Source organism: Phocoena phocoena, chromosome 13 (genome assembly GCF_963924675.1).
Source record: "Phocoena phocoena chromosome 13, mPhoPho1.1, whole genome shotgun sequence".
In the NCBI taxonomy this organism is placed as follows: Eukaryota; Metazoa; Chordata; class Mammalia; order Artiodactyla; family Phocoenidae; genus Phocoena; species Phocoena phocoena.
In genome coordinates, this window is record NC_089231.1 from 39,257,506 (window position 1) to 39,271,306 (window position 13,801).

The 13,801-nt window shown below is 47.4% G+C and overlaps 1 protein-coding gene across 2 annotated transcripts in view; it reads right to left on the bottom strand.

Annotated features, from left to right (window-relative positions):
- The window catches only part of FHOD3 (formin homology 2 domain containing 3), a 494,793-nt gene that overhangs the window by 70,249 nt on the left and 410,743 nt on the right, over positions 1–13,801 (bottom strand). For both annotated transcript variants that reach the window (XM_065890566.1, XM_065890567.1), the window contains 2 exons: positions 11,361–11,657; positions 2,356–3,236 (listed from right to left, as the gene is read on the bottom strand). In XM_065890566.1, coding sequence (XP_065746638.1) covers positions 2,356–3,236; positions 11,361–11,657 — 1,178 coding nt within the window. The remainder of the gene's footprint in view (positions 1–2,355; positions 3,237–11,360; positions 11,658–13,801) is intronic.

Consider the following 13,801-nt stretch of genomic DNA (forward strand, 5'->3'; position numbering starts at 1 on the left):
TCTCATGAGCCAGAATTCGGAAGTGGCTGTTTACAGCTGAGTTTTATGAAAATCACAGTCAAGGATTAGAAACAGAAGTAAAATTGGTTGTACCTGTATGGGTAACATACACATAACAGGTTCAACGCTCCAGTTTGCATTCTCACCTTTTGTAACATTTGTCAATTACCCCCTACTCACATTTCCTAGCCTCCCAAGATGGTCTCCTGGGTCTCATTGTAGAACATTCTGGAATCAGTTTGGTAAATTTTTCAATGTATTACTTTTCCTCTTATGCTCTCACTTTATAAAAACTAGGCGAACGTTTGTCCTTAAGCTGGGAAATAAAGGATTTTAAGAGGTTGCCACCTACTTCAAGCAAGACTGGAACTTTGGGCTACTGAGAGGGCACCAACCAGGCTCTTATCACCGACCACAGTGGGATCAAGAGAAGGAGGCGGGGGAGGTGAACCCATTTTCTGTATTCTCAAGGAAGCTTTTAACTTTGCCATTTCCTTTGTAAAAACGAAGTCAGAAGTGCCTTCACTGCCAATCTGTTACTCTTTTATTCTTCCCACCCTGAGTCAAGAGCCAGCCTCCCCGTCAGCAACCCCCGAGGCTGAGGAGCAACCAAGGAAAGCCCAGAGGGTGCAGGCAGCCACACGGGACGATGGAGACGGGCCAACCAGATCAGCGTGTTGGGAGCGTGAAGGGAGTGAGGGCACATCCTAGGTAACTCCCGGCCACCACATCTGCTGTTTCAACCCCGCCAGGCCAGTTTTCTCCCAGATGCCAGGTCTGACAGTAAGAATTGAAGGGGGCATGAGGGTGGCTCATCACCACACGTGACCAGTCCTGGGAAGTCAGGACACAGAGACACCAAGAGCAGGTGCCCAACATCACTTCTCTTAGTGTCATTTTCTAGAGAGGACAAGAGGGGGTCTACTTCCAGTTGGAGGAGAGGACTGATGGCACGATTTTCTGTATTGGATCCTAGCAGTTTGATTTGTAAACAGGAGAAAACTTTAATCTTGACTTGGGGGTGGGGTGGGGTAGGGCTGGAAACGGTTTAGATTCACATCCTTGCTGGGACTGTGCAGAAATCATTGCAAGGGTAAAAGCCAACTCAGGAAGAGCAGCAGGTAGATCCAGACCCCCAGGCACAGGTTTTAACAGGAAGTTGACCGCTTACAGCTCCCGCCCTAGCCTTTCAGCGTCACACAGTGGTGACAGGCGCTAACGCCATCACTCGGGTCCTCGTCTGAAGGATACTCCTGTCCTGAGGACGCTGCACATACTTTTTGATTCAAACTCAGTGCCCGATTGGCAGGTCAGGGAGCCCAACTCAGGCACCTTTATACTCACCCAATACGATGCTAAGTGAAGCAACCCATGGAGCTGGAATGAATTCACGATAATGAGTTCTTACACGTTTCAACTATACTTTACAAAGCATTTTCTCTTACCCTTAGTTCCTGAGAAGATAGTCTTAAACCTGTTTTAATATACCCAGAATCACAAGAGTTTTTTTTAAAAAAGCAGTTCTTTGAGATATGTAAAGGAGAGCCTATTAACGCAGTGAATTATAAGAAATAAAATCTGTGACTGCATCGCGCAGCCTCTTCCTCAGTGTTCATTAGCCATGACTTTACCTTTGATGTCCAGTAACTTCATGTACAGAGCTTTCCATTTATAAATGCCGATAGAATATCTCTGTTAAAAATAACACAGCAGCAATGCCTACAGGGTTCTCAAACATCTATGAAAAATAAGAAATCTAGATACATGTGTAATGTTTACAGGATGCTAACTATATGGTTATTTGGAAATATCTAGATAGTTGCAGCATGCTGACTCAGCCAGGGGATTATCTGAAGAAATGCCACGCGGATTACTGCCTTTGTGAAAGCACTGTGTGGTTACAGCTGAGGTTCAAACTACTACTATCAACCATAAACAACAAAGGTTAAGTGTGAATAAACACATCCCCGGGAGGAAGTCGGTATGTTTGATTAATTAGCAAGCCTACTTTCCTCTAGAGAATGTCAACGTCTGCTGTCGGGCCATACTAACATCCCCTGGGTAACCCTTTTGTTTCTTCCTCAAGGTTACTGGGCTCTTTGAAAGCTATTTCGCCTGTTGGTGTTAGTAAGCTGCCGTCCATGTTAGCAATGAAGTGTCCCTGACGCATTTAGCTCACACCTAGCATGTGGCACTGAGAGTACTGTATTAAAGGTTAGATTTTTATACCAACTGCCTTTTTTAGCAAATAGCAAGAGCGACATGAAGGGCATTTTATATACAACAAATCTCTCCGTTCTACCCGACAGCTGAAAGTAACTGCAAATCAAGAGGCATGCTGGATGCTAGCGGTACCTTGGAGACAGCCAGTTCCTTCGATTTAGACTCAAACAGGTGCTCCAGCTTGGAAGTGTCCACCTTAATAGGTTCCAGTTTCGACCACAGGAATTCTCTGCAGCGGCCGTTGTTCTTACACGGCCACTCAAAAGGCCGCACTTCATTCCAGAACAGACGGATGGTCTTCTTTTTCTTGGTGAATGCTGGCTGACCCCTGGGTACCTGGGGCCACCCTAAGCCCTGAGGAGGAGCACTGAATACTGGAGGAGGAGCCAATAAATTACCGGGGACTGGAGGGGGAGGCACGCCGTCCAGCAGGGGCAGAGGGGGAGGGGGCGGCAAACCGAGAAAGGTGGGCGGGGGTGGGGGAGGCAGCCCCGGGGCCTCCCTGTGACCCAGGTCCACGTCCAGGACGTCAATGTCATCCTCCTCCCCCAGGTCAGTGAAATCCATGTCTTGGATTCTGAGCTCCCGCGGACTGGCCATGAGCTGGTCCCAGATGTAGTCAGATTCCGTCTTGGGCTGTGCCGACACCTTCTCCGTGACCTTGTCATTGGGCTCGGCATCAGGGGAGACGGACCCTCTCCCTAGGTCCCCGCTGTTGAATTTCTCAGCAAAGGCTTTCACGCTGCCCCGATTGTCCAGACAGCCAACGTCCACCCTCCTGACGCTCTCATCCTGGGCCAGAGAGTTGGCCTGCAAGGTGGATATCCGGCTGGCCAGGCTGGCTACGGCCTCCGCCCCCTGTGCGGTCCTCGTGGTCTCGCCCTCCCCCTTCTCATCATCCGTGGGCTTTCTGTTATGGGCATACAGCATGTCCAGCATGAACCGTTTGCTGGTAAGGATGTCACCACACTGCTCATTTACACCGGCATCCTGAACACCCGCAGACCACAAACCTGAAAAGTTCACAGGAAAACAAAAAGTGAGAACGTGGCATGGGCCTCAATACTATGAGAAAAGCAACTAGGCACCATGTGGACATTGCACACAGAGGGATTCAGGAAGGCACAGAAATAAAGCAGTTGGAGAGGAAGGTGGTCATGCCTGACAAGACACTCTTGATCAGAAAGAGATGCTACATCAAAGAGCCAATGACCCACTCTAGGACCCAAGACTCTTGTAGGTATGACACTGCTTGTAGCTCTGGCCTAGGCTCATGGGAAAAATTTTCCGCACCTTTGCTGCCCACCCATGACAGCTGGTCAGGACCCACCCAGGATAACTAAGGGGCTTCTGCCCTAACTACACACAGGGAGGCAAGGAAATGCTCCCTCATCCGTGGCAGATGTTGGAAAGGCTGTAGAGTTATCCCCCTTTCTCCCCCTACTCCACCTCTGCATCAGGGCAGCCAACGTGTCTGGAGAAATGCACAGACCATGCCATTGGTCACACTTTAAGTTCATGGCCACCAGTCTTCAGGTGATGCTGCCTGGCGGTCCCATCCATGACCTCTCCTAGATGACTTTTCACACACCTCCACTCTCCTCTAGCATCCCCCACCCATCTCATCCTCTGCAAGTATGGCCTTGTTTCCTGTTTCAAAAACTTAATAGACAAAGTCAGAGATCTTCCAGGGCCTCCATTCTGCCTCCACCCACCCACCTGCACCTGAACCCTGACCATGGCCTCTGTCCTGTGACACTGACAAACCGTCCTCTTAGCGGGGGTCAACCGCTCCACTCGTGCATTCGGAAGCCACTCCAGCAATTCTCCATCCTGCATCTCCCATGCTCCCCCTACTAGGCCTTCCTACTGGCATATAAACATGGTATAATTTTACCCATGAAACAAAAACAGAAAACCTCACTTGATTCCACTTATGCCTCCACCTATAATCCAAATTTTCTCCTTTCTTTTAAAGGAAAGCTGCTTATAAGAGTTGTTTTGCTATCTCCAATTTCTTTCTTTCTCTGTTGAAGCCAGTCTAGTGAAGTTTTTGCTCCCTTTCAAAGATGCTCCTTTCCGGGTGACCGATGACCTTGCTGTTGCACTAGACGCAGCTGTCGCTCCCTCATCCTTGACTTATGTCCTTCGCTTGGCCTCCCGGACATTGCGCTCACTTGCTTTGCCTCCTTCTTTTTGGCTGCTCCTTCTCAGTCTCCTGGGTTGGTTCCTCCTTGTCTTTAAGTGTCCCTGGACCTCTTCTCTGCATCCACTCTCATCTTCTTAGTCACCATCTCATTCAGTCTCAGGGCTTGAAATACCACCTTCTGCCCTCACTCCCATCCACTCACTGAAACTGCTTCTCCTGCAGTCATTTCCTACCTCAGACATGGCTACTTCACCCATCTTGCTGCCAATTCCAAAAGCCTCAGAGTCATCCTTGACTTTTATCCTGTTCTTTCACCCCACACAGCAGGGCATCCTGTTAGCTAAATCTTCATGTTACATCCGGAATCCAGCCACTTTTCTCGTCACCACTCCTGCCATGACCCCGGTCCGATCCAGCATGGTTTCTTGCCGACGGTATTGCAGGGGAGCCCCTAGCTGGTCTCAGCTTCCACTCTTGTCCCTCTGCAGTCAGTTCTCAACACCACAGCCACGTGATGTGTTACAATGTCCGACCGTATCTCTCTGCTTAAAGTCTTCTAATAGTGCCACATTTCACTGAGACAAAAAGTCAATGACCTGTCAATGTTCCCAAGCCACGTGTGATCCCACCTTAATTTTCTTTCCTCTCCTACCACCACCTCTACCACTGCCACCACCCCAGATATACACACATGAACCTCTTCAGCTACAGCAGCTCCTTGACATTCCTAGAACTCACCAGGCGTGAGGTGATCCAGCCTCAGGATCTTTGCCCCTCCTGGGACAAACCCAGGTAATCACACAATTTGCTTCTCAACTTCCTTTAGGTCTTTGCTCAAATAGTATCTTCCCAGTGAAATCTTCCCCGATCACCTTATTTAAAATTGTGCAAACCTCCCTCTCCCCCCCAGTTTCATCCTTTCCTGCTTTATTTTCTGCCCAAGCACTTCTTACTGTCTAATCTTCCACACGTTTCCCTTTTTGATTTTACTGTTGCCTCTGCCCCATCACGGGAATGGTTATCATTACTTGTTAAGCTGTGCTCCTCCTTGAAATGTAAACTCTACAACAGCAGGGATCTGGGTTTGTTTTGTTCCCTGTTGTATCCCCAGCACCTAGGATGAATGAATGAATGAATGGTCACCAATGTCATCCCTCTGAATTTGCTTCCTAAGGGCCAGCAGGGCTGTGCAGTGGGCATTTCAGGATGTGAGTTCCATCAGATATCTAGGGCCTGTGTGGATACTTGTTTGGGGAGGGGGCAGAAGACCTAGGCCGTGGACATGAGCATCAGGAGTCTTCTTTCTACCAAAGAAGAGCCAGATCAAACCGGCTTGGGGGGGGACACTGGTCTCTCCCACATAGCTGGGCCTTCATCTTGAGGAGGTATTTACTGGGGAAGCACAGAGGCCCCCTGGTGCTCCACTTTTTCCTGTGTAGCTTTGTCCTCTATGTTCTCCTCGACAGTGGCCTAAGCTCACCACCAACACCAGAACAAGGAGCTCTTAAGCCCTCTTGTAGGTTGGTTTCACAAACAAAATACACTTAGGCGATAACCACCATCAAAGAGAGAAGAGGTGGCATTTGAGGACACGACGGAAAAACTTCTACAGCTGGTCAGACAGTCCTGTAAATAGGGAGACTGCTTTGATGCCAGGAGGCTGTGGCAGATAAAGTGGCTGAGTCTCTCTGAACAGACTGCCTCACTCTCTCCATTTATTGGGAAATGTTGGCAGTTACTTATTTTGGCAACAGGGGAAAGAGCATAATCAGGTAACATTCTGAATGCTGGTTTTCTCGTTTACATTCTTCATTCATTTAGGTCTTTTTAAAATCATTATGTAGGGTGCTTCTCTGTCCCTAGTAATTTCCTCTGCTCTGAAGTCTACTTTATCTGATATTAATATAGCCACTCCAGCTTCTCTTTTATTAATGTTGGCATGATATCTTTTCCCAACTTTTAACTTTCCATCTGCCCATGTCATTACGTTTGAAATGAGTGTTGTATGTGATAGCATGTAGTTGGGTTGTGTTTTTATACACTCAGCAAATCTCTGTCTTTTAATTGATATGTTAGGGCTTAAGTCTTCTGTTTTATTTGTTGTGTTTGATCTCTTTGTTTCAGTGTCTGTTTCTCCTTTCTTGGTCTTGGGTGGATTACTTGAACATCTTTTAGAATTTCAGCATGATTCATTTAGAGTGTTTCTGAGTACATGGCTTCGTGTAATTTTCTTAGTGGTTGCTCTAGGTATTACAATATATACACTAACTTATTTAGTCTATTGGTATTTACTGCTTTGAAGTGTATAAACCTTACTTCCATTTTGATCCCATTACCCTCCCACTTTTAAAAATACAATTGTCTTAAGTACTTCCTCTACATATACTGAACACCATATATCAAACGTAATTTTTGCTTCCACTATCAAATATGATTTAAGAAGCTCACGAGTAAAAAGAGAGCATTTTTTAATTTACCCCTATTTTTACCCACTCTGTTGTTCTTTTCTTTCTGGAGTCCCAAGCCTTCTTCTGTCATCATTTCCTTTCTGTTCGGAGAACTTCCTTTAGCCATTCTTCAAGGGTAGGTCTGCTAGTGTCAAATTCTCCTAGTTTTTCTTTAACTGAGAATGTCTTTACTTTCCCTGCATTGTTAAAGGCTACTTTTACTGTATATGTAATTCATGGTTGATAGTTCTAGTCTTTTAGCACTTGATAGATGCTGTGCCCCTTCCTGCTGGCCTCCATGTTTCAGATGAGAAACCTGCTATCCTTTGAATTGCTGTTCCTCTATAGGTACCACGTTATTTATTTCTTTCCAAAGACTATTTTTTTGGTTTTTAATTTTCAGAAGTTTGCCATTTGTCTTGGTGCAGATTTCTTTGGATTTATCCTTGTTAGGATTTGCTCAGCTTCTTAAATCTGTAGATTTATACCTTTTGCCAAACTTGGGAAATTTTCAGCCATTATTTCCTCAAATATCTTTCCACATTGCACTCTCTCTCCTCTTATTCTCAGACTCGGATGAAATGAATGTTAGTTTTATTGACATAATCCCATGGGTCCCTGAGACTCTGTTCATTTTTTTTAGTCTATTTTTTTTCTCTGTTATTCAGATTTGGTAATTTCTACTGATCTGTTTTCAAGTACACTGATTATTTTCTTTGTTGTCTCCAATCAACAATAAAGCATGTCAAATATTTTATTTCAGTTACTGTATTTTCCAGTTCTATAATTTCCCTTGGGTTCTTTTTTTTTTTTTTTTTTTTTGCCGTACGCGGGCCTCTCACTGTCGTGGCCTCTCCTGTTGCGGAGCACAGGCTCCGGACGTGCAGGCTCAGCGGCCATGGCTCACGGGCCCAGCTGCTCCGCGGCATGTGGGATCTTCCCGGACCGGGGCACGAACCCGTGTCCCCTGCATCGGCAGGCGGACTCTCAACCACTGCGCCACCAGGGAAGCCCCCTTGGGTTCTTTTTTAATAACTCCTATTTCTTTGCTAAGATTTTTTTTCATGTATTTCCTGAGCCCTGAGTGTAACTGTCCACTGAAGCATTATTATGATGACTGCTTAAAAATTTTTGACAGATAATTCCAGCATCTGATTCATCTCAGTGTTGGCACCTGTAGATGGTCTTTTCCCATTCAAGATGTGACTGCCCTACTTCTTGATATGATGAGTGATTTTCGATTGTATCCTGGGTATTTTCGGTACCATCTGATAGACTCTGGATAATATTTAATCTTCTCTTTTTGCAGGTAGTCACCCTTTTGGGGTGTAGCATACAGGGCTTGGTGCAGGTAGATGTTCAGCTCCCTGCTGGGTCCCACTGTCACCACCCAGGAAGAGGGCTGACTCACACTCCCTCACTGCAGATGGGTAGGTTGGAGGTTCAGTGCCCCCTTGACCCCACCAGCATCTTCCCAGTGGATGTGAGGCATTAACTCACGTTGGCTCATTGCCTCCAAGTGAGGTGAAGGCTCAGCTTCCCACCAGTCCCCACTGATTCTGGCTTGGGGAGAAAAGAGTGCAGACTAGTACCACCTCCACATCATTCTACCTTGTTTATACCGGATGGGGATGGAAGCTCAGCTCTCTGCTGTGCTCCCATCAGCATCAGGGACAAGGATGGTGGTGGTGGGGACAGAGAATGCTATTAGTCCCCTCTCCACTCCTCATTAAGTCTAGCTCCTTCTGGGTGGGGGTGAAGGCTCAGATCCCCACAGGACCCCACAGACACTACCCTGTTGGAGGAATTGGGACCCACTTGCTTCTCCCCTTCAGGGGAAAGACTGAGCTCCCCATTAGGCCAACACTACCCCAGCAGGGGAACTGGAGCACTCCCTGCTTCTACTGGGCAGGGGATAGAAGACTGGCTCCCTTCTGAGTCCCACTGACACCACAGAGTTGAGGAGGGGAGGGAACGGCAGAATTGTCACTCCTATTTCCATGGGGGTGCTGTATAGAAAGCCACTTCCTCTTCAGTCTCACTGAAACCACTGGGTTAGGGGGAGAGGTGGGACAGTGGCAAATTTTCCATTAGACCTTATTTAGGATAGAGCACTTATTAACAGCAGAAAAGATTTTCTGTTCTGTTAGGCAACGCCTTTCCCAATCCTCTGGCTAAGGAAATCGGCTTTCCTTGAAGCTTCACTGCCATGTCGTTCAAGTCTAAAGCCTCCTAGGCAGTCTGCTTCATTCTTTCCAACTTTCAGAGTCCTCCTATGATTGGTTGTTCTGTTACATCCAGGGTGTTGGTATTTTAGTTGTAAAACGGAGGACGTGGGAGCAATGGGGGCGTCTCCATCTTAGCCAGATTCATTCATTTATCCATCAGTGGTTTTATGAGGCCCTACTATGTTCTGGGCACCCAGCCAGGAAGTAAGGACTCACAATGAATAAGATAGACCACCCCATCCTCACAAAGCTTACATTCAAATAGAGACAAAGGACAGTTATACAAATAACTACAACAAAGTGTGATGAATGCTACAGTAAAGCCTCTTACTCTAATGCCAGGGAGTGGAACACATGAAAACAAAGAAAAATAAAAACACACATCTGCAATAAGTTGGGTCTCTTTCAAGCCCTACAAATTCATTCTCAAGTAATAAGTACAACTGTGAGAAATAAGACTGGGAATCACTTTGATTGCCTTTGTGATTTAATTGAGAAAATTCTGAAAAGCAAAAGCTGTGGTGAGAGAGCTTCTCTGTCTCCACAGCAGCTGATGTGCCCATGAGCAGTGGGATTTTTTTAGGAACCAATAAGCTACAACAAATAAACATGGTCACATCTCTTCACAGCACCAGACTGAAGCAGAAAAGTCACTGCAAAGCTCCAATTCCTGGACACCACCAGCTTTTGGGAGAAAGTCAATGGTTCTTCACTGGGAGCAGAGTCTCCATTTTTGGAAAGTTGTCCTTATTTGGAAGGATATTGGGCAATCTGATCCACGAAAGCTCTCTTCCCTGGCTTATTTTTACTAATCCAACTTGTTTATATGTTTTAGGCCTGCTAAACCTAGTTATGATGAATAATACTTCAAGCTACTCATAATAGAATAAAACATGATTTAAGGCCAAATGATCAAGCAGACTTACCCGACACCCTGTACTGTGACCGAATTACATTAAATGTGAGTAACGACAAGTAGAATTTGAGAGTGTAACTGGAATCTCACTTTGAAAGAAATTTAGTATCAATATATGTAATCCTTTTAGCACACACATCTTCAACCAGACACAAGATTTTCAATGCGATAATTCCTAAGACATAAAGTATTTTAAGTCCTCCTTTTTCACTATATAATGGTGACCAGTGACATACAGAATAAAATCGAATAATATAACTGTGAAAACTCAAATATTAACTATTTAGACTAAGCCATTGATTGACAGGTCTCCTAGGAGACATTATGGCTTCATTCATTCATTCAATCTTTGTTCACTCATCCAGGCTTCAGGGACAATGTATTCTTAATCTGTGAACTAACGTATCATGCCTGGGTCGTGCCACTGATTGGCAGGCCCTTGCAGCTGCCGTTTGGGCCTAAGATGTAAGCTCCTTGAGTCTGTGTCACTGTGTAGCCTTAATGAAGCCTGGCCCATAAGACATGCCTTCACTGGTGAGGAGAGTCAGTTGAAAGAGGTGGCTTCCTGCCACCCTGACAGTGTACAGGTCATGGGTAGGAAAACCAACTCCATGGTGTCACATATGAATCATAATTCAAATGATTATTTGAATCGTTTACAATTTCTAGAACCCTGTGTGGCACCCTCCCCAAGTCCCTAGTGAGGACTAACATTCCATTTGATCCCTAAACATAAAGTCACCATTAAACAGGAGAAACTGAATGAATATTGGGGATAACACCAAAAAGGTATGATTCCATAAGAAAAAGCACGTACTTAGTATCGAAGAAAAGAATGGTCCTGAGCATATTGTGGAAAATTACCTAAATGACATACATTCCAGCTGAGCACATCAAATTGATCTCTGCATGCTGTGAACTGGCAGGTTTTCAAAGTACTCATATGATTCATTTCACCAAATCTGCTCTGGTCTGCAATGTTCAGTCATAGTGGCTTAACACACTTCCTTGCAAACACTCTTTCAAGGGAGTAGACAACAACATGACATGTCTCTAAATTTAAATCAGAAAAAAGCCACACTTACTACTCACAATTAAACAGTTAGAAGGAAATGAGGAATTTCTCTTCTGGGGTTTGTTCCTCAGGAAAAGTCCCCTGTTGCCCTCATTATCAGGCCCTTTTCCCAGCTGTAGAAGTGACGGTGCAGCCTTGTGGCAGAGGGTCGGGGCCCTTCTGCAGGGCAGGAAGCTGCTGGCTGGCTGAGTGGGGCCACACCCCCCTCCAGACACTGGGGGACAGTCTGGGGAGTGAGCTGGGCCAGCCGGTCAGCTCAGAGGCCAGCAAACCAGGTCCCCTGCCCCGGGGGTGTGTTCACGGGGAAAGGGGGCCTCCTTACCAGTCCCCCTGTCCCGAGAGAGCTTGTCCTCCTTGTCCTCCCTCTCCAATGTGCTGCTGGAGGACGAGACGCTGGAGGCCGAGCAGTTGTCCCGCTCGTTCACTGCCTCATTCTGCTGCTCCTTCTCGCTCAGGGAGGCTCGCTCTTCAGCCTCTGGCTCCAGGGCCCGCTCCACCTCGCTCTCTGCTCCCGCGTGGGCAGGGGCTAGTTCCTGGCTGGCCTCATCGGCCACCCGTCCCGCCTCTGCCTCTGCCTCCGCTTCTGCCTCTGGTTCAGGCTCAGGATCCCCGGTGCTCGCTGGGGGAGATAACAGTGGAGATTATGAGCAGGACAGGAATTTCTTGGAAGCGTCGAGCGAGGGTGAGATTGAACATGAGGCTGATTTCTCCGTGCTGTCTGAGGCAGGCAGAATTCTAAACTGGCCCCTGAGATTCCCGTCCCCTGGTTATTCAGTCAAACACAGACTGAGGCACTGCAGGGAAGGGGCCGTGAAGCTGGTGTTCACCTCTCAAGTCTCTTGACCTTAAGATACGGGGATTATCCAGGTAGGCCTGATCTAACCTGGTGAGCCTTTTAAAAACAGAGTGTTTTCTGGTTAGCATCAGAAAAGAATGTCAGAGATTAGAAGCACAAGAAATATTTGATGAAGTACTTCCCTGGTGGCGTAGTGGTTAAGAATCTGCCTGCCAATGCAGGCGACACGGGTTCGATCCCTGGTCTGGGAAGATGCCACACGCCGCGGAGCAACTAAGCCCGTGCGCCACAACTACTGAGCCTGCGCTCTAGAGCCCACGAGCCACAACTACTGAGCCCGTGCGCCACAACTACTAAAGCCCGTGTACCTAGAGCCTGCGCTCCGCAACAAGAGAAGCCACCGCAATGAGAAGCATGCTCATTGCGACAAAGAGTAGCCCCCAACCTGCCGCAACTAGAGAAAGCCCATGCGCAGCAACGAAGACCCAACGCGGCCCAAAATAACTAAAATAAATAAATTTATTTTAAAAAAAAGTATTTGACACATCAGTGCTGGTTTTAAAGATGGAAGGGGCCATGTGATGAGGAATGTGGTGGCCTCTAGAAGCTGAGAATGACTCCTGGCCAACAGCCAGCGAGGAGCAGGGACCTCGGTCCTGCAAGCACAAGAAGCTGAATTCTGCCAACAACCCGAATGAACCTGGAGGTGGACTCTTGCCAGGGCCTCCCGATAAGAGCCCAGCCAGCCACAACCTTGACTGTGGCCTTGTGATACCCCCGGCTGAGAACCCAGTTAGCCATGCTGGGCTTCTGACCTATGGAAACTGTGAGATAATATAAATGGGTGCTGTTTTGAACAGCCATGTTTGTGGTAACTTGTTACACAGCAATAGCAAACTAATACATGATCCTTCTGCCTCTTCAGGGAAAGAGGAGAGAAGTCCACGGTGAATCAAGCTGATAAGCAAAGAGCAGCCTGATATCCTATCAGTGGCTAAACCAGCGAGGTCCATCACCCTTCGCTTGAATTACGTTTGCTCATAATGTGAAGTTATTCCATACACTTGAAAGTTACTTAGAAGAAGCACTCACGGGCACAGAACTCTTTGTAAACCTGTCGAGGCTGGAGATTTGCTGCTCAGTCTCCGTGGGTGTCCCCTAGGAAGCAGGGAAATGGCACAGTCTGCTGTATGCATGTTTTTGCTGAGCAATCCTCTCAGGTGTGAGCTGTGAATGGGTAGCAAAATGATTGGGAATTAAAAAAAAAAAAAGTCATCTGTGAAGGCCAGAGGAGGATGAGTCACTCCTGAGGGTCTGACCCTCATGGCTTGGCAGAGCCACATTGCTGGAATCCTGGCAGTGCCACCAAGAGCATGTGCTCCAGCCCTACATACATACTGCTCGAAGCAATAGAGATTCAGGGAGGATTGGTGCATGTAAGGGGCCTGCCCTGACCCTATAAGAACAGGCGGATCAGAGGGCTCTCTCTTTGTGGAGATATCCTGCCAGCTCAGGTGAGCAGGGATGGCTGGCAATGGGGTGCCCAAAGCAGGTCTCCCAGCAGGCCAGGCAGTGGCATTACTGTGGGAGAGCAAAGCTCAGGCCTCACTGGGCAGGGGGCCCACCTGCCCTCAGCGTCCCAGCAAGAAGTCATTCTGCCAGGACTCACTGGGTCCAGAACCCCCGCCCCTCACCTGCTCTCAGGCTGCCTTCCTCAGAGAATGAGTATGGAATTGTGGGGGGAGAGAGGGAGGCAGTGTAGAGAATGAAATGCCAGCCTCTCCTTATATCCTGGGTAACTTCCAACCTCCACACGGAAGAAATCCTCCTCCGTGGGAACTGCACCAGTGCCCTTCAGGTAGGAACTGGGTGTAGAGGACAGAGAGACTTCTGCCCGCCCGGGCTTGATGACACATTGTACGTCTTCTGCTGGGGACTCCAGCCTAGTACATGCACCTGCTTCCTGG